At 48.6% G+C, this 24,596-nt stretch overlaps 1 protein-coding gene across 1 annotated transcript in view; it reads right to left on the reverse strand.

The window, feature by feature from the left end:
• Positions 1-24,596, reverse strand: part of LOC142446069 (inhibitor of carbonic anhydrase-like) — a 33,771-nt gene continuing 9,175 nt past the window's right edge. The window contains exons 8-15 of the mRNA XM_075547863.1: positions 24,209-24,354; positions 21,494-21,584; positions 11,473-11,607; positions 11,130-11,274; positions 6,481-6,545; positions 2,000-2,184; positions 138-324; positions 1-59 (exon numbers count right to left, since the gene is read on the reverse strand). Of these exons, the coding sequence (XP_075403978.1) occupies positions 1-59; positions 138-324; positions 2,000-2,184; positions 6,481-6,545; positions 11,130-11,274; positions 11,473-11,607; positions 21,494-21,584; positions 24,209-24,354 (1,013 nt within the window). The remainder of the gene's footprint in view (positions 60-137; positions 325-1,999; positions 2,185-6,480; positions 6,546-11,129; positions 11,275-11,472; positions 11,608-21,493; positions 21,585-24,208; positions 24,355-24,596) is intronic.

Genomic DNA, 24,596 nt, shown 5'->3' on the forward strand with positions numbered 1-24,596 from the left:
TCACTGCGTCACCTCTTCCACGGCATGCATCCTCTTGCAGGACTTTGTGTCCCCCAATCCTTGCCCAGGGCCACAGTAGGCCTTAATGCAAACATGACCCTCGTGGTACTTCTTCCTTGAGATACTATTCTACTTACCAGAAGTCAAGTAAGGTCTCAGGTTCTTAACAGCCATCAGGTTCTCCGGCCCTAAGAATTGCTCGTATGTCGTTTTGTTCCGCAGGGAGGCCAAACACTCCGTGTCATCGCTGAACAGCAGGTCCTGGCCAGATGATGCAAACAGCTGGAACATGGCATATTCAAACCCATTCCTGCCAAAGAGCTCCTAGGTCAGACAGACAGACGACAGACAGGCAGTGAATGAGCACAGGCACCAGGAAGCTTGGGGCTGTGTAGTCTGGCTCAGAAGACTTAGGTCTGCTGAACTGCTTCCCCCAGCCTCCTGGAAGCCTGGGGCACAGCCACAGTTCAGGAGGCATCCACCACAATAGCCCAAAAATGAGGTTTCTGGAGGCCAGCTGTCTGGGTTCAAATCCTGGCCCTGCCTTTTGTCTCTTACTTACTGTGTGACTTTGGGCAAACTCTGAGCTTCAAAGTCTTTCTGTTCATTTGCAAATAAAATGAATAACAATAAGCAACAGAGGATGTGTGTAAAACCCACCATCAAATCTACTGCCATCAAGTGGGCTCTGACTCTTTGACCCTGCAAAGCAATAGAGGTGCTCCCCACGGTTTCTGAGACTAAATCTTCATGGAAACAGACAGCCTCACCTTTTTCCCCCAATCACTGATCTTGAAGTTACTACCCCAAATGGTTAATGCACTGTGCCACCATGGGTCTATCTAGTACAGAAAGGGAACTTAATTTTCCCATGGCATCACTACCTGTCCAACCATTACCAGGTGTTCAACTTTTCCATCTTACTTGCATGTTGTCCTGTTGCCTGAAGCATTTATTACCTTGTCTTTTTTATTTTCTGCATATACCTTAAATGCCTGCTATTTCTACCTCCTTCCTCTCCTTTATTTCCCATATAGCCAAGATGGCAGCTCACCCTGGGTGGGACTCACCCTTCCAAAAGTCCAAGTTTCTGAGCCACTTATTTTGTTGACTCTCCTTGAGTCAACCTGGTTTAATTGTTATGCATGGGCACTGCATGCTAAGACACAGAGTCCTTGTTTGAGGTATGGCTCTGAGAATAGGGTGTGATAGTGCCAATGGAGGAGGGGCTTAGTGTTTTCCTTAGAATAGTGTGATGTAGGTGGACCACCACCCTGGTTGATTCGCTGTGGGGGTCACAAGTTCTCCAAAATGGTGCTCTCAATTTTTAGGAAGTGTAAGAGTCTCAGCCTGCCCTGGCTCAGTAAACACTATCAGGTCCATCCATGGACCAGAGTCGTCTTGAGTCAGCAGTTTAGAACACATAGCCCAGCCTACAGGAAGGACGCGGAAGAAGAGCAAAAGGAGCTGTTTTGGGGTCACTGACAAGCCCAAGAGGCACCGCGAATCTGCTCCGAGAGCCACCTGAGTCTCTGGGAGCCATTTCAGATGTCCAAATGTCCGAGACTTTTCCAATCTGGGAAAGGTAAAGGTTTTCAAGAAGAAAAAATGTTTTGAAACCCAGTGGCAGCAATTGTACAATTACCCTTGATCTAATTGAATTATGGATGGTTATGATATCTGTAAGAGCTCCCAATAAAATGATTAATTAATAAGAATAAATAATGAAAAACCAAGGTGAAGGTTTTTAAGTCTGCGCAGAGGCGTGAGTCTCTGAAGAAAGGCGTCATGATCCACTTCTGAGAAACCAACCCTGAGAGCCCCGCGGAGCCCACTTCTGCTCTCAAGCCACATGGCTCACCACCAGTCCAACGGTCTTGATGAAAACTGAGTTGCTCTTGTCCTAGAGCAGAAAGCCTGTGCTATTGGGCGGATGTGTCCGTGTGTCTCCAACAGGGAACTGAGCACTCAGTTGTGAGGAGGTCCTGGCCACCCATACCTGTTGGTTGAAGAGTATTCTGCGAACAAACTCTGCTTTCTCTTTCCTTGAGACCACCGCATTACTTGGGACTGCGGCCAAGTGGCAGTTCCGGGCCTCCGTCACAGGCTTCCGGGTACCATCAAGGCACAACAACTCGAAGTCTTCCTGCTTCAAATGCTTTGCCCAAGGGGAAGGGTTCTTTCCTGGGAGAGACGTAAGATGCATCAATCAAAGAGGATGACTTTGGTCCACTGCGACCAACTGTCAGTGTCTGAGAGAGGCCCAGTAGACATGAAGCAATGACGTATAAGACAAAACCCATAAACTCATCGTAGGCAAAGATTTTTTTTTAACAAGGTTGTAAAAGCATTCATCAGAAATGAAAAGATTGACAAATTGAAACTACACAGAGAGGGGCAAGGTATTTTTAATAACATATCTGACCAAACCTTCTTATATAGATTAAATAAAGAATGCTTCAAAAATTTTTTTAATTTATTTTTTTTACCTTTTATTAAAGAATGCTTTTTTTAATGAAGAACCAAAAAAGTAGAAAACAGGCATGAGATCTGAACAAGAACTTTACAACAGAAGACCCCCACCATGGGGACCAACACACACGTGAAACCATTTCCAGCTCATCCGGGAGATGGACATTAATAAAGAGCACGTGAAAATTCTGTTACACCCTACATCATCTCAGAGTGTCTTCAGGAAATGCCAAGTCTGGGTGAAGACGTGGAGCTGCTGGTGAGAGTGTGAATTGGCATTTCCACTTTTTAAAACATTTGACTCTCTTTACAAAAGTGAATTAGTGTATGTATCATATGAGGGGGTTCAAAAGTTCATAGGAGATGGAATGAAAAGCTAATGAAAATCTTCTATATGTATTTTGAAGCCCCCTTGTATATGCATATGCATATATGTGATAAAAACTGATACTTTTTAGACATACCCAACCACCCCCATGGCAGTAGTTTTTTGACTTGTGGCATAACTCAGTCAATTGGCATAGTGTAGTTCATAAAGTATAGGTTCTACATCATGTTCCACTGAGCAGCGTCTGAGGTCTTAAAAGCATTTGAGAAGCCATCTATTGGTCTCTTGATCAGAAGCAAACAATAAAGAAGGAGACCCAAGAATCAGAGGGCTAGTTGTCCCTATGTACCATGGCCTCCTCTTCCATGAGACCAGAAGAACTGATGGCATCCAGCTCCCACTGCCATGGGTATAACCAGGACCACAGTAAATGGATCCTGATAGACAGGGAGGGGGACATCGTATTGGACTCCTTGAGACAGACGGGATCCGGACTCAATGCCATCACTTACTGTGGGCTGGCACACAGGAGGAATCTCTAAGACAATTACCCCGGACTAGTCTTTAAGTCTGGAACTGAAACCATCCCTTTGAGACAGATTAGGAAAGAGGCAGGATTCTTCCATCCCCATTTTTCAAGTTCAGATGACTTTGGGTAATCTTCCCAAGCCAAGCTGTATAGGCTCAATCACAGCCCATATTCAGTTAACATTTTAACTTATGGGACATTAGAATGGCCTATCTCAATTTTCTTCACCCTACCTGCTAGAATATTGTTTTCCCCTCTGTAGGTAGAGTGCATTTTAGTTCCACATCCTGACCCTGCAGCATTTACCCATTTGACGAGCTTCACCTAGTCATGGAACAGCAGGAGACCAGCTGCTTGGACCATGATTGAACACAAGAGCAAAGAACACCCAGGCAGAGGACTCAACCCCAGGAACTCGCTTCCTGCTGCATGTGCATCATCCCATAATAAGTCATGACAGCCTACTTTGGACTTGACCTTAGACTCCATTTCAAAACACCCACTTATCATAATCCCACCCATGTACGCCTAATTCCCGAAAGTCTCCACCTCTTTTCATGAATACACAAAATGGCCTTCCTGCCTAAACTCTCTTATAAGCCTCTTTTTCTCCAGTTCAGCAAGCTCATGGTCTGCGGCACCTTTGAGCCCCAGCCAAAGCTCCCCTTACTAGTTTATTCTCTCTAATCAATCTGTTTGCTTGTGTGGTGAGCTTGCCTCGGCCTCGTTATTTTCACTGGGCAAGAGCAGGAAACCCACCTGTGGTTTCCTGCAATCCTTCAAGTCACCGTGCAGCTGCAAAGCTGGTTAGGTTATAAAGAAAGAAATATCGCCCTTGAATACTCGTGCTCTTTTGAAAACATAAATCTACAAGTCTATGAGATCAAATAGTCAACAAATGTCACCCAAACCATTAATGAGAAGGTGTGTGTGCGTGTGTGTATACAGAACTAGAGCAGAAATGGTGAGAATGTTAATAAACTGTGAAGAATGTCACCAATGCTGCTGAACAATAAAACAGAAATTGCAAAATGGGAACCTGTTTTGCTGTGTACACGTCTACCAAAAATATAATGCTACTCTTTCAGAAAAGCAAACGGACCATATCTTACCATGCAGCAAGTCCGTTTCTAGGTAGAGACCCACAAGAAATGAGGACATCTATCGACAATTAGAAATGTGTGTGAGTGTCCACTTCAGCACTGTTCTTAGTAGTAGAGGATGCAAACAACCCCAAAGATAGAGCACGGGCTAACTACACGGTGCTCTACTCACACATTAAAATCCCTATCAATGGGGGGTCATGAATCTCACAGACATATCTTGAGTAAAGGAGGCCAAGGTCATGTACATAAAATCTAAAACCCAAACTTATCTGTGGGGCTGGAAGCGAAGGCAGGAAGGGGGGCACGGGTCTTTGAGAGTGATGGTCATTTCAGTTGGCATGAGAGCTGGTTGCCAGGGTAGGTAGGCTCCCTTGGTTAAAGGTCATCAAGAAGGACGTTGCTCACTGGTGCTGCTTTCTATGTGTGTTACACATAATAAATACTGTGATCTGGAGAAAGGGGATGTTCTGTTCACCCTAGGTCTACAGTGACTGACATCTCAATAGTCTGTATGCAGTGTCATATTTTTTTTCTTGTAGCAAGAATAAATACTGGATTTTTTTTCTTGCCAAACAGGTAGAGCTATCTTTTTCAGTCCCAAAATGCTTCTTAACTTCTTTCTCAGATACTGGAAAATACAATTTCACAATACCAGAGATCTCCGACTCCAGATGATGCCACTTCCAAACTTTCCCTTGCGGTCACATGAGTCTTATGTTAAGGCCATGGAATTTTGAGTCCTTCTGAAGGGACGGTTAATGCAGCTTCCAGGGCCCTACCTCTAAAATGCTATTGGCCCAAGGACCACACATGGACAACTACTGTCTTAAGGTAGCTGTGTGTGCAAAGCCCTGCTGGTGCACTGGGGTTGTGTGTTGAGTTGCTACTATTAAGGTCTGCAGTTCGAACCCATCAGGTGTTTCAAGAGGGGGAAGATTTTTTTTATAAATGAGGCTTTCTGCTCCTAGAAAGACTTACAGCCTTGGAAACCCACAGGGCTGGTTCTCCTTGTCCCGAAGGGCCACTATGAGTTAGAATAGACTAGAAGGAAGTGTGTTTGGCCTTTCTGGTGAGAGATTCAAGACTCAGAAAGAGAACGTTCCCTCTGGGTCCTCAAGTTCATCTGCAGCTATACCCTTGCAGTCACTTGTAAAGTGCCCATTATAATGTATATGTGCACTCTGAAAACAAAAACAACATTGATAACAACTAGGAAAACTAAAAGATCTCGATAGAAAAGGTATAGAAATAATGTGGAAAGATCATATTTTCAACTAATTCAGTATCCTAACTTGTTTATTTCCTAAGTTTTGACTACCAAAAAATGTTGCAGTTCATAATAACCTTTTGATCTCCGCACACTAATATCAATAAATTAACAGAAAGAGCTCCTGGAAGTGTATTTCTGATTCATAGGTTATGTGGTTAGGCACAATTAAAAGTATGATAGTTTCCATTTTCCCTTTATAAGTGTGAAACCAATTTACATTTAAACCAAGAGAGTGGATCGGTCCAGACCTCCCCAATACTCCCACCCACCACTTCCACTGGGGTAATTCCCACTGGAAGCAACCCTGCTGGATAGAGTAGAATTGCTTTCTGGAGTTTCCAAGACTGTGGATCTTTATGGGAGCTGATAGCCTCTTCTTTCTCCCTCAGAGTGGCTGGTGGGCTCGAACTGCTGACTTGGCGGTCAGCAGCCTAACACATAACCCACCACACCACAAGGGCTCCTTTCACCAACACTAGGATTTGCGTTGGGCCATCAGTTCCAAAACTTATTGAAAACCATACACAGATCTTGCCTGACAATCTTTGTGTGACATGGGAGAATCAGACTGTGGCTCCATGTGTCTGTCAACCCCATAAGTCCGGCCAGATGCGAAGACTCTTCTCATTCCCCAGAGGAAACATGTTAGGAGCTAAGTCACTGGCATCTGACAGCAGCAATGAAATTCCAGTTGACCAAGTGGCAGAGCTGGAAGTGAGTTCACATGCAAGATTCAGACTTTTCCTGGGGGGGAGAGGCGGGTGCAGGCGCCTACCGTCAGTGTTCTGCAAGACTGCGGAGTGTTTCACAAAGGCCACGTCTCCCTTCTCCACCAGGCACCTGCACAGCGAGGACGAACACAGGGGGAGACAAAGAGAGAGAGAGAATAGCTGAGACGCTTCACACCAGTCCATTTGGACCACCTAGTGCATCGCCCCAGGAAGAGCTCCAACTCGCAAGCCCTCCCTGGGAGTTTGAGGGAGGAGTGTGATTGAAGAAGAAAATGCCTCTTTCACGTCGACTTTCGATCCCCACGGCGTCTTACTTCCTCAGTTCAGACACTGAACGGTTTCTCCAGGGAAGGTGCTGGCGTCCTCCCAGTGCAAGGACTAAACAAGGGATGGCTTTGCGGTCGGCTCGAAACACAAGAGCAGAAACTAAGGGTCAGTTTGGGAGAGTTTAGCAGGTTAGCAAAAGAGGTTCAGAGTGGGAAAGCTTTCCCCCCAGGCAGGCTGGCACGTGATGATGCTCTGCGCTGGAGGCTCCTCTCCAAGGGAGGCGCTGCAACAATGCTGCGTCCCTGGGTAGCAGACACTGGCCTTCACAAAGCTGGGAAGCAGGAAAAAGCAACGCGAGGAAAGAAAGCAGAAGTGAGACACGTGCGCAGACCGAGAGAAAGCAGCAGTGGAAGCAGGGTATCTCCTGATACCCCCAAACCCACCTGTTACCTAAAATTCTACCCTAACTGGACATAGCTTGTCTGTCCGGCACATGTTTTTCTCCAGAAGACTGCATGGTGCTCACATGTGGAACTCGCACATGGATCCAGAGGCTGCTGTGCGAACAGAACAAGGGCATCCTGCGTGGGTTCAAATCAGGAAAGGTGTGCATCAGGGTTGAATCCTTCCACCATACTTTCCCCATCTGTATGCTGAGCAAATTGTCAGAGAAGCTGCATTAGATCGAGAAGCATGTGGCATCAGGATTGGAGGAAGCTTATTAACAACCTGCAATATGCAAATGCCACAATCTTGCTGGCCGAACATGGAGGACCTGAAGCACTTGCTGATGAAGACCCAGGACTGCAGCCTTCGGGATGGATGACAACTCACTGTAAAGAAGAGCAGCATCCTCCTGAGTGGACCCGTAGGTCACATCATGACAAACGGAGAAGAGGTGGACGTTGCCAGGATTCTGTCTCACTTGGAGCCACCATCAATGTTCATGGAAGCAGCCGTCAAGAGATCAAAAGGCTGTTGCTATTTGTTGTTGTTGTTGTTTGGGGGTTTGGGGGTTGTTTTCTTTTGTTGTTTTGTTTTTCTCTGTCATGTTTTTGTGCTTATTATTGTCTCTGCATGTCTATCTAGATAAGATAGGTGGGATAAACAATCCAGGGGAGAAAACAATGGGACCGATGGTTGAGGAGGAGGGGGTTAACAAACCCAGAGACAAGGGAACAAGTGATCTAAAATCAACAGCAAGGAGGGTGTAGGATGCCTGGTAAGGGCTTGATCAAGGGCAATGTAACTGAGGAATTACTGAAACCCAAATGAAGGCTGTGCATGATAGTGGGACAAGAGGAAAGTAAAAGGAAATAGAGGAAAGAACTAGGATACAAAGGATATTTATAGAGGTCTAAATATAGGCGTGTACATATATAAACATATTGATATATAACAATAGGGAAATAGATCTATGTACATATATTTCTATGTTAAGCATCAAGGTAGCAGACAGATATAGGGCCTCTACTCAAGTACTCCCTCAATGCGAGAACACTTTGTTCTAATAACCTGCATTCTGTGAGGCTCACCTTCCCAACATGATCGCTGAAGACAAAGGGGTGTACAGAAAATGTGGTGAAGAAAGCTGATGGTGCCCGGCTATCAAAAGATATCGAGTCTGGGGCCTTAAAGGCTTCAAGACAAACAAGCAGCCATCTAGCTGAGAAGCAAAAAAGTACACATAGAAGAAGCACACCAGCCTGTGTGATCATGAGGTGTTGATGGGATCAGGTATCAGGCATCAAAGACCCAGAACAAAAAAATCCAAACAAACATATCAATGTGAATGAGGGGGAGTGCAGAGTGGAGACCCAAAGCCCATCTGTAGGCAATTGGACATCCCCTTACAGAAGGGTCACAAGGAAGAGACAAGTCAGTCAGGGTGCAGTGTAGCACTGATGAAACATACAACTTTCCTCTAGTTCTGTAATGCTTCCTTCCCCCCACTCCCACTATCATGATCCCAATTCTACTTTACAAACCTGGCTAGACCAGAGAATATATATGGGTACAGATAAGAGCAGGAAACACAGAGAATACAGGATGGACAAACCCTTCAGGACCAAGAATGAGAGTAGCAATACCAGGAGGAGAAGGGGAAGGTTTGGGGAGAAAGGGGAACCTATCACAGTGATCTGCCTATAACCCCCACCCAGGGGGACAGACAACAGAAAAGTGGGTAAAGGGAGACATCAGTTAGTGTAAGACATGAAAAAATAATGATTTATAAATTATTGGGAGATCGTGAGAGAGGGAGGGTGGGGAGGGAGGGGGAAAATGAGGAGCTGATACCGAAGGTTCAAGTAGAAAGAAAATGTTTTGAGAATGATGATGGCAACAACAAATGTACAAAATGCTTGACACAACGGATGCATGTATGGATCGTGATGAGTGCTGTATGTGCGCCCAATACAATGATTTTAAAAATAAAATGCTTCTGATATGTCAAAAAAAGAGCAGAAGTATGGATTACTTTAGGTGAATCTGCACAAGACCTCTCTAGAGTATTAAAGAGCAAGAGTATTACTTTGAGGATTAAGGCCCACCTGACCCCAGCCACGGTATTTCCCATCGCAGGTATGTGAACATTGGACATTGGATAAAGCAGGCTGAAGAAGCAGCGATGCATTTGAATTGTGGTGCTGGAGACGAACGTTGACAGTACGGTGTAACCTTCCAGGAGTGTGGGACGTGAATGATCAGAGACACACAGCTCACTTGAGGCTGGAGGAAATTCCTTTCAATGGAGGCTAGTCAAGAGAGCAGGTCGTGCGCTACCCGGGGAAGGAGGCGAGGCATGCAGGCTCTGTTCGGGGAAGTACTTTTCAGGATTGGCACAGAATGTGCAATGGGTCAGGCGGGAAGCACGATCCTCAGGCAGGGGAGCGGGCGAGGGTCAGACAGACAGGGCAGAGTGTCTAGGATCGATGGAGCCCAGGTCAGTGGGGATGAAGGGCAGTGGGAGCTGACAGAACAGAGGGAATGAGATGACAGGTAGGAGGCCACGGGTATCTAAGATGTTTGATGCTGAGACTGCTCTCTGTGTGCCCTGTGTTCACGGGGAGGACAGAACGTGTGGTCCTAGGGAGAACGCAGAGAATTCTAGGTCTTCTCTGGTCCTAACTCGATAGCACCAGAATGAGGCAGTCGTCAGTGCCAAAAAAATGCAAAGCAGGTGGGGGAGGGAGGGGAAAAGAGGAGCTGATACCAAGGGCTCAATAGAAAGTCAATGTCTAGAAAAGAATGATGGCAACAGATGGACAAATATGCCCGAGACAATTGATGTGTGGATTGTGATAAGAGTTGTAAGAGCCCCCAATAAAATGATCTTTTAGTAAAAGAAGAAAAAATGAAGACAGTCCAATTATTTTTAGCTTAAGTTTAACATTTGGCATATATTGTTGTAGTGAGATCTCTGAAAACACATAATATCCATGACCTACACAAAAGACAAGACTTTAGAGAGAATTAGGGCAGAGCAGTGGGCAGAGATACACTGGTGTCTCTAAATAAAGGGTCCTTTCTAGAACCTTGTAGAACAGCTTCCCAGTTGAAGAAAGGTTATCTGGCCTCTCTACTTTCCCTCCTGTCTCCTTGTCCTGTCCTGATGACTTCCAGAGAGATTATTGCAAGCCCTGCTCCACACCCCCTGGCCCTGCTGCTCCATATCTCCAGTCACCCTTAGAAAGAAATGCACCTCCTCAGCCGGCCACTAGGATCGAGATGTGACCACGGCCACCACCCCAGCCTCTGGCCCTGTCTAAAATCCCTCTGACACTCTGAGGCTCCAGCCACACAGACCCTCTTCCCGCCAACACAATTTCTCCTGTCCCCTTGCCTGGGCCGGGCCAGGGGGAGTTTCAAAGAGCCTACGATCCTGCAGGACCTCGTAGAACAGCCCCTGCAAACTAAATGGAAATAGAAAACTCAGTCTCCCTACCAAGCCACGTGTTAGATGCTCAGTAAGTATTTCTCCCTGGGGTGCAGAAATCCATTCCTGGTTCAGAAGGCTCCAGGAGAGCAGGAGAACCTGTTTTCAAAACGCTCCTCGTCAGTCCGGTGTAAAGAGCCCATGTCCAGTGTCCCGCCTTTGGTTTTCAACTGACGCCCAGAACAAAGCAAGGACCAGTCCGTGACCACAGTGAAGGAAGAAGAAAGACGAGACACATGATGTGACACTGTGCCTGTCACCCTTGCCCATCCCAGCTGCCGGGGTCACCTGAGTCCTAGGAGAGAGGCTCTCCAAGGGCGCTGGGCTTGAGGGTGTGGGGACACGTGGAAATCTGCAGGCGGTTTCCTGCAGCTCTGTTTCCTCGTGCTGGCCCTCAGACAGGCGACACTCAGGGGCTGGAGCGAGGAGAAGAGTGGAAAGCTAGGTTCCAGAGGCTGATCCGAGGAGCAACGCGATGGAGACACTTGCCTGAAAGCCCCCGCCGAGCCGTAGTATGTCTCCTGGCTGTTGGGGACACAGGGGCGCGCCGGACTCGGGAGACTGCTACTGCACAGCGAGCAAAGGCTGGAGCTGCGGTCGGAGCCAGGGGCACAGCTTCGACTGAAGAATTCATCTGTGCACAAGGACAACACGCCTGCGTTACCCAGTTGCGGCGCCTACACTTACCCAGAAGATGGAAAGACATGTTCAGTTATTTGGGACCACGTGGTTCGGGAGAAGAACCTACGGCATCCAAAGTGGTTCCACCTGGAGGAAACTTAAGGGGACTGGCAGCAGCTGGGCTTTGGCTCTGTGCCTCTTCCAAACCCACCGTGGCCGGGCCTGGGGCAGCAGTGCAGCAGCAGGCAGTCATGGCCAGGGGAGGGCAGTGGCAGGCCTGGCTGGGGAATTAGCTGCACAGGCTCTCCACCCTGGGGGAAGAGGATGTGGCTCCAGGAGGCTGCAGCTAAACGGGCCAGGGACAAACCCGGCAGCCAGGGAGCGCTCTCACGCCCGCTGCAGATGAAGACTGAGGAGGAGCTGGCCAAGTGAAGGGCCCAGGGCGAAGAGCTTCCACCACAGAGAGGCAGCACCTGCAAAGGCCTAGGGGCCAGGCCCAACCCAGCGCTTCCCGGAGGCCACCGGGCTGCCCCCTACAGCAAAGCCGAGAGAGGCAACTACAGGTAACTCTTCATGGAAATGGAAAGCCTCGTCTTTCTCCCAAAGACGGGCTGGTGGTTTCCAACTGCTCCCCCCACCCCCGCCCCGTTCCCACCCCAATGCAGAATAACGTATTCTGATACCAGCAGGTCACCCAGAGTGAACAGGTCTCGGCAGAGCTTCCAGGCTAAGAAGAGACTAGGAAGAGGACTCCGCTGCCCACTGTGTGTGGAGGAATTAGCAGCTGACAATCTTACCCCGAGGGACTGACGGTCCCGGAAACAAGTGTTGTAGCAGCCTGGGGAGATATGGGTCTCTTTGTGAAGAACCGTGCAAGGAGGATGGAGCCAGGTGGAAGGAGGTGAGTGACATTGATCTGGCTGTGACAGTTGCATTCTCAACGGGAGCAACAGGGTGGGGGGGGGGCGTGGAGGTCCTCCACTAAGCTGTGAGTAATAGTAGAACAGGACTGGGCTTGGCAGGAGGGATGACCCGATTAGGCTTGGGCGGGTTGAACTTAGTGTGATTTTGAGACATCTGACTAACCTGTTGTCTCAGAGGGGTTCTGACGCATGGTGACCCTAAAGGACAGGGCCAAACTGTCTCATGGGGCTTCCAAGGCTGTCAGCTCCACCGGACCAGACTGCCACGTCTTTCTCCCAAGGAGCAGCTGCCGGTGCAAATTGTCAACCTTTGGGTTAACCGCTGAGCACTCAACCACTGCACCACCATGAATCCTGATTAACTAAGTCAAATCAGTAGTTCTATCGTGCTGACTATCAACATACAAATGTCGTCATAATGGCGGCGGCAGCACACCGCCGCACCCATCCCTTTATCCAGGACATCGCCAAACCTAGCTAGGTTGCTGCCTGCTAGGCTCTGTTCACCGAGCTAGGCTATGCGCCTTGCTTTGCACATACGAGGGAGCTCCAAACCGTTCAAGGGAGATTTCCTCCATCTTTTCCTTGCATTTTCACACAAGCAACTCGAAGACCCTCGGAGAGAAGTCTTGGTCATCATCACAGCTATGGGCATGGGCAAGCTGGCTTGAGGATCAATATGGTGGGGCAAGAATTGTTTTGAAGTAACTAAATATTTATTAGGCAAGTTGGAAAAGCCAACAGCTGCAGGAAAATGTGAATTGTGTGTGTTTACACAGAGGCCATGGGAAGCATGTGTGTATTTTGAGCAATCTGAAGAAATGCCTTTGAAAGGTGGCAGAGGGAAAGGATTGAAGCATCCTTCCAACTGAGCCGCGTGGGGCCATTGGTGGCCGCAGTAAGAGCTCTTCCTGCAGAGGATTCAGGGAAGCCAGATGGCAGGGAATCGGGGAGTGAGTGGACGGACGGTGGTTCGGACAGTCCTTTTCCATGACAGCTGGGAGTGAAGGAGGAACCCCTGGGGCATAGGAGACTCCACTTTGGTCAGTCGTGCGAAACTCCCTGCCACTCTGCGAGAGACCAGGGACGCTTTCTGCCTACTCCCGTAAAGATAGACCGTCTTGGAAACCCACAGAGGCCGTTCTAGCCTGTCCTATAGGGTCAGAAGACAAAGAGTGTGTTTCCGTATTGGGAGACACTGTTGGCTATCCCAGAGGGAGCAGGGGAATCTGAGACTGTGGGAGAGCAGGAAGGAAGGGCCCTCAGCAAAGTGCAGGTAGAGGCTTCTGCTGGGGAGGGAGAGAGGTAAGGGGGAGGGAGGGAGGCCCGCAGCTTCTGCTCTGGGGTGTTCAAGGGGATTCTCTGGGGGCTTTCATTTCTCCCACAGAGGGTCTACTGAGCCAGAGTGGAAAGTGGGTACGGGTTTAGGGTGCTGGCCAACAAGGACGTTAGGATCATCGCTGGGACATGCAGAGGACCAGCGGGGTGCTCGTGAGGGGTGGGGCCCACCAGGGCCAGGGCCTGGAGCCTTCCTTCAGAGGGAATTGCGCAGCACCTTGCTCAGCTGCACAGCCTCCAGGGTGAAGAGCTGGAACAACAGAGCCGGTGCAGGACTGGATTTGTGAGATACGGGCAGAAAGCAGAGGGGGGGGGGGGGGGAGGCTTTTAGATCCTGGCAAGTGTGCTGCTGAAATCAGGAGTGTGGGATCTAGGAAAGATGAGCGAGGATAAAACCGAACATGGAGGTGCTCAAGAGCTGACTAATGTAAGGTTTTCTCTTAAGAAAGAAATCAATTCTATTGTTATGTGAAAACAGCACACACATACCCTTTCTTTGCATCCGAAGGCTTGGTCCTTGAGCCTTTTGTAAAATGTCAAGAATCAGGCTAATTCCCTGTGCTCTGCCTTCTGGGCCCCACCCCTCCCCTCCAAAGCCAGGGGAAGGAGATGGATGGGGCAAACTTCTTGAAGCGCATGATGTGAGGCTCACCTGAGGCTTGCCTGCCCACAAGGTCTGTCAACCCCTGGCCAGCCCACCACTCCATGTAGGGCCCTCCTTCCCCTTCATGGAATGAAAGACCTCGAGGAAGAGACTGCCACACCCCCTCCCAGAATGCACTCACCCAATTTACAGGATGTGGTTTGGTTGCATATCAAGCCCATGGGTATATACCAGCCTGCAGATGTGCCAACTGCGGGGTGGCAAGACTTCTTCCCTCTCAGAGTGTCCCAGGTGAGGTGGGCATCTGACTTCTTAACCACTGCTACGGCATAAGAACCTGTGACCGAAATACAAGATGCATGTTCAATACCTCCAGAATCCTCAGAAAATGCGTTCAAGGGCTGTGGCATCCCGCCCTGCCCACCGGTCTCCTTGTGGAGGCGCTTCTCTGGATCCCCCGTGTGGGCAGAGGATCCTCCCCACAGGTACCTGAATTCAGGTCTGGACCAAACATACCTATGCTACCCCTCCTCACATATGCATTGATACATGTCTTTCTACATATACCCACTTACTACTTTTTCGATACTTTTTTGATTGGCTGCATCTAAGTTACCTTCTGTTCTAGGGATAGGCCATATTTTGCCATTCTCCGTTTGGCATTGTTGCTGTTGTTCTTGTCATCACTCTCAGGGGCTGTACCAACTGTGTGCACAGCAGGATGCAACACCGCCCGGTCCTGCTCCATCCTCACAATTGTTCCTGTGCTTGAGCCCATTGCTGCAGCCGCTGTGTGAATCTTCTCCCTAAGGGTCTTCTTCTCTCCCTGCACCTCTTCTTTATCAAGCATGCTGTCCTTCTCCAGGGACTGGTCTCTCCTGGCAATCTTCTGAGTGTTGGGCATTATGGGCATCCCAATAGAAGCCACTCGTCTATATAAACATTTGTACAAATAAGTGTGTACTCGTTTGTTGAGTACAAGTTCAGAAGAAAGAACTTTAGTGACTCTTCTTTCTAAGTGTTTTGTTTTCCTGGTTAATAATAACATTGCTTTCCAATAATAACAGTTTTATCACTGTCTTATCACGTGGAACCAGTGGTGAGATCCAGCTAGCTGGTTTGCACCAGTTCTGCCAAACTGATACTTAGTTTTCAGTTGAGTTCAGCAAACTGGTTGTTAAAATGGCTCTTATAATCAGAATTCTCTCGAAGGTGGGTGGCTGGGCAACTGCGTGCTGTGGAAATCACAAGTTTGACTTCCTTACTGTTTTCAACGTTCATCTGCCTGGTGGCGTGTTCTAAGCGCCCACAGTGATGTCATTCCAGCCATAGGTATGAAAACTTAGGATCATGCTTGAAGTATTTACTTATTCACTTGATAAAACTCATTATACCTTTGATGCAACGCAACATTTTTATTCCTTTGGGTTTGTTACTTCAGTAAACAAACTTATAAAGAGGAAAAGCGCCAAATAACCAGGGGGTGGCACGCTGTCACTCGTTTCAGCTTCGTGTTATGCCCCAAATTCCCACGAGGTGTTATGAGCGCCGCTGCCATCCCTGAGCATGTCCAAAGAGCTCCAAATCTGCCAGAACAATCGCCGTAAGTGCAGCAGAAGCAGGAAGGGGGTTTCCGAAGATGAACAGAAAATGTTCAGAGAAGAGCAGTTGCCTAACTGGTTCTAATGTCTCAAATGCAATGCCTACTGTCTAATTGGCCTACCTCTACAGAAATGGGATCCTGCTCCTTCACTGTAAACAGGGCTCAGGATAAACCACACAGCTGAGGATGCTCGAGTAAATAGCGAAGACTATTGTAAGTGAGGACGCCAATCAAGAAGCAATATGGGAATGTCTTAAGTAACAGTTTTACTGGGGGTTTTTTGTCACCCTTATTTAATATTTTTAAAACTCATTACATAATCTAATTTTGTGCACCACTTTTATTGTTCTTATTAACTCTATGAAATAATAAACTATGTTTCAGTATATATTTTTTATGCTTAAAACAGTCATTAGGGCAGTGAACCAGTTGCTGTTTCAATTGCACCCCTGCCTGGAACCCTCTTCCTTCCCCCCAAAGTAAATGAAAACAACAGACTCTCTCATCTTGCTGCATTTGCTTCCAAAATAATTCTGCTTATCCTAGGTGGAGAGGGCATTCTTGCCCCTTCCTGATTCGAATGGGAATACTGTTAACATCTCAAAGGGTTGTGGGGGTGTGGGGGGGTGGGGGTGGAGGGGAGGCTTCAACAAGCTCAAAATGGAATGAAAAGATAATTGAATTTTCCATGAACTTTCTGAAGCCCCCTCGTATTTATTTCCCCATCGCAGGTGCCTGAAATATACTTTTGACGAAGGCCTGAACTTCAAGGCTGCATCTATGATAAGACTGGAATCGCGAACCTTTAGAGTAAGAAGGAAGGTCACCCACCCCTCTCTGCCCTGCTTTGTTGCCAGTGAGGACCAGGTGTCTCTCTGCAAGCTTGGAGGGCGCTCTTGCCACTCTGTCCTAAATGACCTCAGACAGAGTCCCTTAGCATCTGGGAACCTAAGTTTCTTCTCCATGGCTTGCTGACAGAGACCCCCGTGCCCAGACCCTCACTGGGGGAGTGGATGTGCCCAGAGCTGAGCACATGCCGGAGGAGCGGATAAGGCAGCAGCACTGTCAGTGGCAGAAGCAGCGCTGGAGCCCTTCTCTCCGTGACACAGATTTCCCTGCAAGGCGACAGCTAGGTCTTACCATGCCAGTTGTTAGTGTCTTTCCTGAGGGGTCCTCGTTATTTCTTGAGTTGTCATTATTCATGTGTGTGTTTGACTGCCTGCCTGCGTGGTGAAGCTCCCTCTGCCGCAATGTCACCCCAGGAAGACCAGGCCTGTCCACTCCCTCGGTGGCCCACAGTTGCATATTACTGCAGCGCCTGGCCATTTTCATAGGGTATGAAAACCCGATGGTGCAGTTCTCCTCTGCCCTTATGGAGTGACCATGCGTCGGGGTCGACTTGACAGAAATAAACAACATCGAAGTGGTGAGAATTGGTGCTGACTACAAATTATGGGTGTAGAATACTTGGCTGACCCTTCAGGTTGGGGATGAAGACATAGTTCAGGGAAGACGGCCAAGCCATGACAGCAGAGAGAAGCCACAGGGTACCCTGGGGCTTGGGCTCTGCCTGCTTGTGAAGGGGGGCTGCTGCTGGGTATGCAGGGGAGGGGCTCCCCTTTGACCTCTGGAGACCTTGTGGGGGAATGAAGGGCAGGCCTCTGGAGCCACAAGTACAGCTTATGCTGCAGCTCTTCAATCCCAGCCTCTCTCCACAAGACCTTCACTCAGAAACCGCAAATTAAGGGGCCAAACAACACTAGTTTTCACTGTAGAGCAGACTCTCCTGGAGGGCTCACCGTGCTCTGCCCCCCGAATCCCTGACTCAGTAGGTCTATGCTCGTTGCTGTTGTCGGGAGCCCCGTGTCAGCTCTGGCTCACAGCGACTCTGTACAACAGCAGGAAACACCACGCTCTATTCTCAACAGTCACGGGAGCCGCCACTGGGCCAACCCTTCTTGTTAAGGGGCTTCCTCTCTTCTGCGGGCCCTCTACCAAGAATGATCTCCTTCTGATCCTATGCCCACAGCACGTGAGACCAAGTCTTGCCATCCTCACTGCCAGGAAACGTACTGGCTGCATCGCTTCTGCGGTAGTTACATAATCTGTTGTCAACTTGAGACTATTAAGAGTGAAAGGGTGGGACTTAGCCTGTCAATCAGGTTGCAGCTTGATGACGTCATTTGGAGGCACTAAGGAGATAAAAAGCTCACTGAAGGGGGGATACACAGACACTTCCCTCGAGACATTCCCGATGACAGGGTTGATGGAACTACGCTGATATGGCCAGAGCCCTGGAACTGGAGGAGCCACATGGAGACCCACACCAGCACTGAGATGCTTTCGCCACCACGGGATCCACAAGACTTTCCACCCACTGGCCTGTGATCTTCCTGCATTTGGCAGTATCACATGGCTGCATGAGTCTAAAGAGGAATTTATGGACTAGTATTGACATATGGGCTAATATTGGACTTATGGACTTGATCTGGACTGAGCTGGGATGTTTTCTTAATGTACAATTGCTCCTTGATATAAAGTTCTCTCATATACATATGAGCATCCATGAATTTGTTTCTCTAGCCTACCAGGACCAACACAGCTTCCAATACAGATTTGTTCATTCTTCTGTCAGTCCACAGAATATATATTCTTCGCCAACACCGTGATTCAGATACGTGAGTTCTCTGATCTTCCTTGCTCATTGTCCAGCTTTTGTATGCAAGTGAGGCTACTGAAAACACGATGGCTTGAGTCAGGTCTAGAAAAGGGCCTGGGACTGTTCCTGGCGGGCAAGCTCTCCAGTGATGCTGACACTGCTGGTCCCCGGGCCAGACATTGCTGCCTGAGGTATAGTCTATCTGGGGCCTCTGCCTGTCTGCCATCACAAGATGGGAGAACTTGGCTGGTGGTGGTCTCTTATTCTCCACCACGCCTTTACTGAATCTCCTTTGCTTGTGAAGCCTCACTCAGTCCATACAGGCCAGGATCGGGCTCCTGCCCTGCTGCTGACCGTCACTCTCAGGTGGACAAGCAGCATGGAACCCGAAGCCATGTGGTGCTCCTGCAGGACACTGGGTGGTCTTCGGTCACTGCCTGTTCTCAAGCTCAGGCGCAGCCGTCTCCTGTCTTTGTGGTCCAGGTCCGGTCTCTGCGCCTTGGTTTCCCCATCCACATAACATGGGCAATGACACTCACGTAGCACAGGGGGGCTGAGAAGAGGAAACAGGAGCTGGGCCAGCAGCACAGCCGTCCTGTCAACTGCTTGTAAGACTCTCCTCACCAACAGTCTACGTCCCAGTGCTGCTGGCCTGGACTCACCGCCTGTGGGCGTGTCCACACACCTCCATCCGAGCTCCTCCTTGCCATCTTTGGACTCTAGACAGAGGAATATAAATGAAGGGAGCGGCCATTAACCTCTCGTATCACTTGCTTCTCAGTCAATATCTCACTTAACAACCAAGAATAAGACGAGAAGAACGAGCTAAGTCGCCGGTTTTCAATCAGCTAGGATTCTGCCTCGGCGCAGTTAGTGCGTTACGTGTTGGGCCACTAACTGGAAAGCCGGCAGTCTAACCCTGTCCGTTGCTCCCCGGGGGGCAGATGAGGCCGTCTGCTTCTATAAAGATGCTCCATCCATCTCAGAAACCTTAGGGAGCAGTTCCACTCTGTCCTATAGTGCGGCCCTGAGCCGGAACGACGGGACGGCCACCTGCCCCTGCTCTTTGCCATTTGAGCATTTGGTTTCATCTCTGAATCTGCCCCCAAAGTTTCAGACACATGCAGAGAATGAACCTGCGGTGCCCTCTGAAGGGGGGCAGAGACCATTAAAGACCTCTGCAAAGACCCCTTTGCTGTCAAGTCCAAGCCAGCCTGACACCTTCTTCCTGTGAGAGGCCTAGGCTGTGGAACTCACCGCCTTCGAGCCGATGCTGACTCATACTGACCCTATAGGACAGGGTAGAACTGCCCCTGTGAATTTCTGAGACCGTAAATATTTCTCTGTGTGTGTGTGTGTGTGTGTGTGTGTGTGTGTGTGTGAGAGAGAGAGAGAGAGAGAGAGAGAGAGAGAGAGAGAGAGAGAGAGATTGAGTCAATACTGACTCATAGCGACCCTGCTGTGTGTTTCTGAGACTATAACTATTTATTGGGTGTAGATAGCTCAGTCATTCTCCCCAGGAGCGCCTGGTGGTTTCGAACTGTCAACTTTCTGGATCGCAGCCCAATGCATAACCGCTATGCCACCAGGGTTCCCTCTAGGCTATGTAGGTGGTGGTATGTCCATTATATGTTGGTGGGGAAACAAGCTCGTCAGTGGTTTCAGGAAGCCCTGGATTATTCTACAGTTTTCTGGGTGACATTGAACACATAATTTAACTCTTCTAGAAATAAAAAAAATCCCCTTTAATCTGTAACATGGGGCTACTGCTATTTATCTCACTGAGTTATTTTGTTTGGGATGCTGAATGTGTGGTGCACTGCTTGGCATATAGTATTATTGTTGCTCTTAGGGGTTATCGGGGCAGTTCTAAAGCAGAGTGACCCCCATGGGCCACAAACCACATCACTGCCCAGTCTTACGTGCTTCTGCTTGGAGGCAATAGAGATGTGAGTCACTAGCTCCTTACACTCTGCCGGTAGCGTTTATCTGAATGTCAAGTCAGTGCTGAACTAAGTTGGCTTCTCATCTCTGGTCATGGCCCAGAGGGAATCTACAGAGAGTGGGGGGAACTTTAAACCCTGTATGGAAAATAGAAGGAAGATAGGGAGTTTTTACCACAAGCTTTTAAAAGTTACCTCGCACATGATTCGGTAAACACTATCTACTGAGGAACCCCTCTCCCCCCCTGGAGTGATACTTCCTGTGGCTAGACCTGCATCCACTAAAGGACATTCTGACCTGGCAGCCCTACCTGCCAATCATTCCGTGGAGGCCTGACTTAAAGGATGTGTAACTTTGTCAGCACAATCTGGGCACTTGAGGGCATTTTTGGATGGCAGCGGAAGGAGAAAGGGCTGGATTTCTCACTTAGGACAAAATGTGGTCTCCTCTTTCTTCAGCCACAGGGTAAGCCAACAAACACGTCACCCTGAATTAGCATACAGCTTTCATTCAAAAGTGACTTGTTCTGCCCTGTGGTGACATAATGCGTCATATATCATGGGCTGCTGACCTCCAGGTCAGCCTTTTGAAAGCACCGCTCTGCGGAACTGGCTGCTGTCAAAAACTACAGTCTTGGAAACCCAGAGGGGCAGTTCTACTCCGCCCTGTAAGGGCGCCAGGTCTGCCCTGCCCTATAATTGACTCAGTGACTGTGGGTTTTTTTTGGGGGGGGGTGTTGGTCAAGCCTACATCACGCCCTCTACTTAGTATCAGTAAGGGAGGTTTGGGTCTCTGGTCGCCTGGCTCCTATGTGGCTATCGTAATGGCTTCTAGCTCGGAGGGATTCTTCTCTAGCTCAGCGGTTCCTAATGCCTCGACTCCTTAACACAGTTACTCACCTTGTGGTGATCCCCCAACTGTACAAGTATTTTCCTTGCTACTTCATAACTGTAATTTTTCTACTGTTATGAATCAGGCGGCTCCTGTGCAAGGGTCTGTGGACCCGCAAAGGGGTCACGACCCACAGGTTGAGAACCGCTGCTCTAGCTCCTTCCACTCTAACAATACTTATTATTCCTTCCATGTCAGTGCACTGATGTGCCCCATCTATGTTCCTGGCCCAGCGGGAATCAAGCCAGAGCGGCGCCTCCCTCCACTTACTGTAGTTCTCCGCCACGACCGGCACCAAACCGCACTTGCCCGCGGTGTAGACGTGGCCTCCATCCAGGCTCGTGGCGTCGGCTGTTCTTTTCTGAAGTTAAAAACCAAATGGCCATCACAGCAATGAGGCTGTGTCCATCACACTGGCTTCATGTCATGTGTCCCTGCAATCATCCAGATAAATCACGGGCACCCACTGTGTCTGCCCTGCCAGCGTGGGGATCAGAAAACTAGACACCTCTTTGGATTTACTGACCCAGGAGCAATTGTCCAGCCCAGCGTTCTCCCTGGCCATCCACGTGTCCCCTCCTGAGGCCCATGCTCTGTCCTGGACACCCCTCACCTCTCCCTTGTGACTACCCACCCAGCCAGAGGTAGGGAGTGCATGTAATTTCCTTAAAGCACAAGTCAAAGCTTCTTATCTTCCTTATGATAGAAATCAGGGCTGTTTGCACAATCCCATTTGCACGACGCCCAACGAATATTTGCACTAGAGCATTCATTCCTAAAGTGAAATGAGTTACTAACAATTAATATATTATTTAAATCCATTCAGTCCTCTGGCAGCAGAACAGAACTCCGGATACTTAGATACAGGGAAAGCCAGTGAGATAAATGTACTGAGCCTGACGGCAGTGTTCCCTTCTCAAGATAAGTTGTCGTCCATTATCTCATTTATTCCAGTCATGTAGGAATAGCAATGGAAATCCATGCCTGCCCCATATTTATGTGTTGGTAAATTGAAGCACCTCCACTAAAATAAAAACCAGCAAACCGACAGAGTCTGGTTCTGACTCAGAGCAATGCTGTAGGATAGAATAGAATTGCCCCCTGTTATAATATCTCTAAGAGCTCCCAAGAAAATGATTTAAAAAAATCGAACTGCCCCATAGGATCTCACGGCTCCACCCCCCCCCCACCACACCACACCCCACCCCCGCTTCCTTTATTCCCAGGGTCATTAATACACTAAAACTCATGTCACTGAATTCCTAACTTTTTACTGCTAACCTCAACTCCACAGACCCTTCAGCATCTGACTTCTGCAAAGTGCATATGCCTAACTACTATGACATATCTATTTTTATATGCCTAACACAGGTGGAAAACCTACCTCATCTATTTATGGGAGTAAATGAGTTCATGGAGGTTTGTCGCTCAAAAACACATCTGACATAGCAAGTACTTCCCAACTGATCTGTTGCCACTGTTGCGGATATTACTACAGTGTGTACTACAATAACTATATCCGGTTAAGCTGCAGGTGCCCTGGTGGCACCGTGGTTCAATTGCGTGCTAGACATTCCAACCCACCAGTCGCTCCAAGGGAGAGGAGCCGGGACCTGCTCCCAGGAAGCGGAGAGGAGGAGTCCCTAGGGGAGAGTGCTACTCTGCCACATGGGGCTGCTCTCAGTTGGAAATGACTCCCAGCACATAACAACCACCGTTACCACTTACACATCTAACATATAAATACGGTAGTTACATATTATACATGTACCTGAAAGATATATTCAGAAATACTGATAAAGTTATACATACATAGATGTTCATTCCGTGTCATATTATCTAGAATAACAGATTTGGAGATAATACACGTGTTTTTAGAACTCTAAACTCACTGCCATCGAGTCAATTCTAACTCATATCAACCCTATAAGACATATCGACCCTATCAGAATTGTCCCCTGTGAGTCTGCAGGACTATGAACCTTCACAGGAGTAGAAGCCCCCTCACCTTCCTCCCGAGAAACCCCTGGTGGGCTTGGTTAACCTTGTGTAGCTCACAGTGCCAGCAGGGCTCCGATACAAATACAGACTATGAGAATTTGGGTAAATGAATGAGGTGGATATGCTTGGTTGAATATTATGCAGGTCTTAAAAAACATTTTAAAGAAATATTTCATTGTCTAAGGAAGCATGCGAATTGTGCTTAACGCCTTAAATAATAGCAGTAATTGTAATGAACTAATACAAATGCTTGACATTTATTAACTGCCAGGCAATGTTATAAGGGCTCAAATTCATTTAATCCTTACAATCGACAAATTCAGGAGATTGTATAAATAGCAAACTCTCAATCTTGTAGTTTGGTCTCAGGGAAGTTTACTAGTATTAGCACCTTACTGTATGTTTAGTCTCTTCAATTTGCCTATGTTTTAGGCTTTAAAAATTGTTTTGAATCATGAGAATAGTACAAGCACACAGAGAAATATAAAGCTAACAGAATGGTTTTATAATGTAGAGATTACATGGCTGATGATCTCTAAGTAATGGAAGTGTGAATGATTTCTTTTCCATTTTTCCAAAGGTATGGCATTTTAAAAATCATCAGTAAAGAAAGTAAACTTATTTCCAAAGGATTGCAAAAGGCAATTTGTTATCACAATCCACGTCTATTCTGTCCACATCTTGAATGCCCCCCATTTCTAGCAGACCTTAGAAAGAATGCCCCTCGGAACTCCCTGTATTCTAGAGCTGGGGCCGAAAGGAGTCTCGGATTTGGGTCTGGCTCTCAATTTCTGCTAGACCCCTGCCCGGCGAAGAGGTGGGGCAGCCAGGGGAGGTGGCAGTCTGGACGGGCATGTCTGGAACACAGAGCTGATGGGGGGCCGAGGAGGATGTTGGTCTGGAAAGGTGGGCTTCAGTGCCCAACTGGGAGAGCGGCTGCCTATTTGGTGTCTGCACCCCCAGCCAGAGAGGGGCCCTGCGTACCACAATGGCTGCGATGCAGTCCTCGGGGCTGTCCTCCGTGGTGCAATCTATGGCACCGCCACTCACACCGTGCCAGTTGTCGCACTTGGCCCTCTCGTGAGGCCCCACGGCACACCACCGCACCACCGTCCGGGAGCCGCCTTCCCCTAGGACGACAGAGAAGGTGCCAACTGTCTGAGTGCCTTCCCCAGGGCAGCTGTCCTAGGACGCCTGTCCCACTCCCAGGATACCACCCTCCCAGAGAAACGGCGAGTGGTGGGTGCAGTGACCCCGAGCTGCTAACCTCCATCCCCAGGGGAGGCACCCGCCCAGCCTCCCATGGGTTCTGCCTTCCGTGGCCCAGTCCTGCCGTCTGGGGCACAGAGCCCAGGTGGCAGTCACAAGCCCT

This window comes from Tenrec ecaudatus, chromosome 4 (genome assembly GCF_050624435.1).
Source record: "Tenrec ecaudatus isolate mTenEca1 chromosome 4, mTenEca1.hap1, whole genome shotgun sequence".
NCBI lineage: Eukaryota > Metazoa > Chordata > Mammalia > Afrosoricida > Tenrecidae > Tenrec > Tenrec ecaudatus.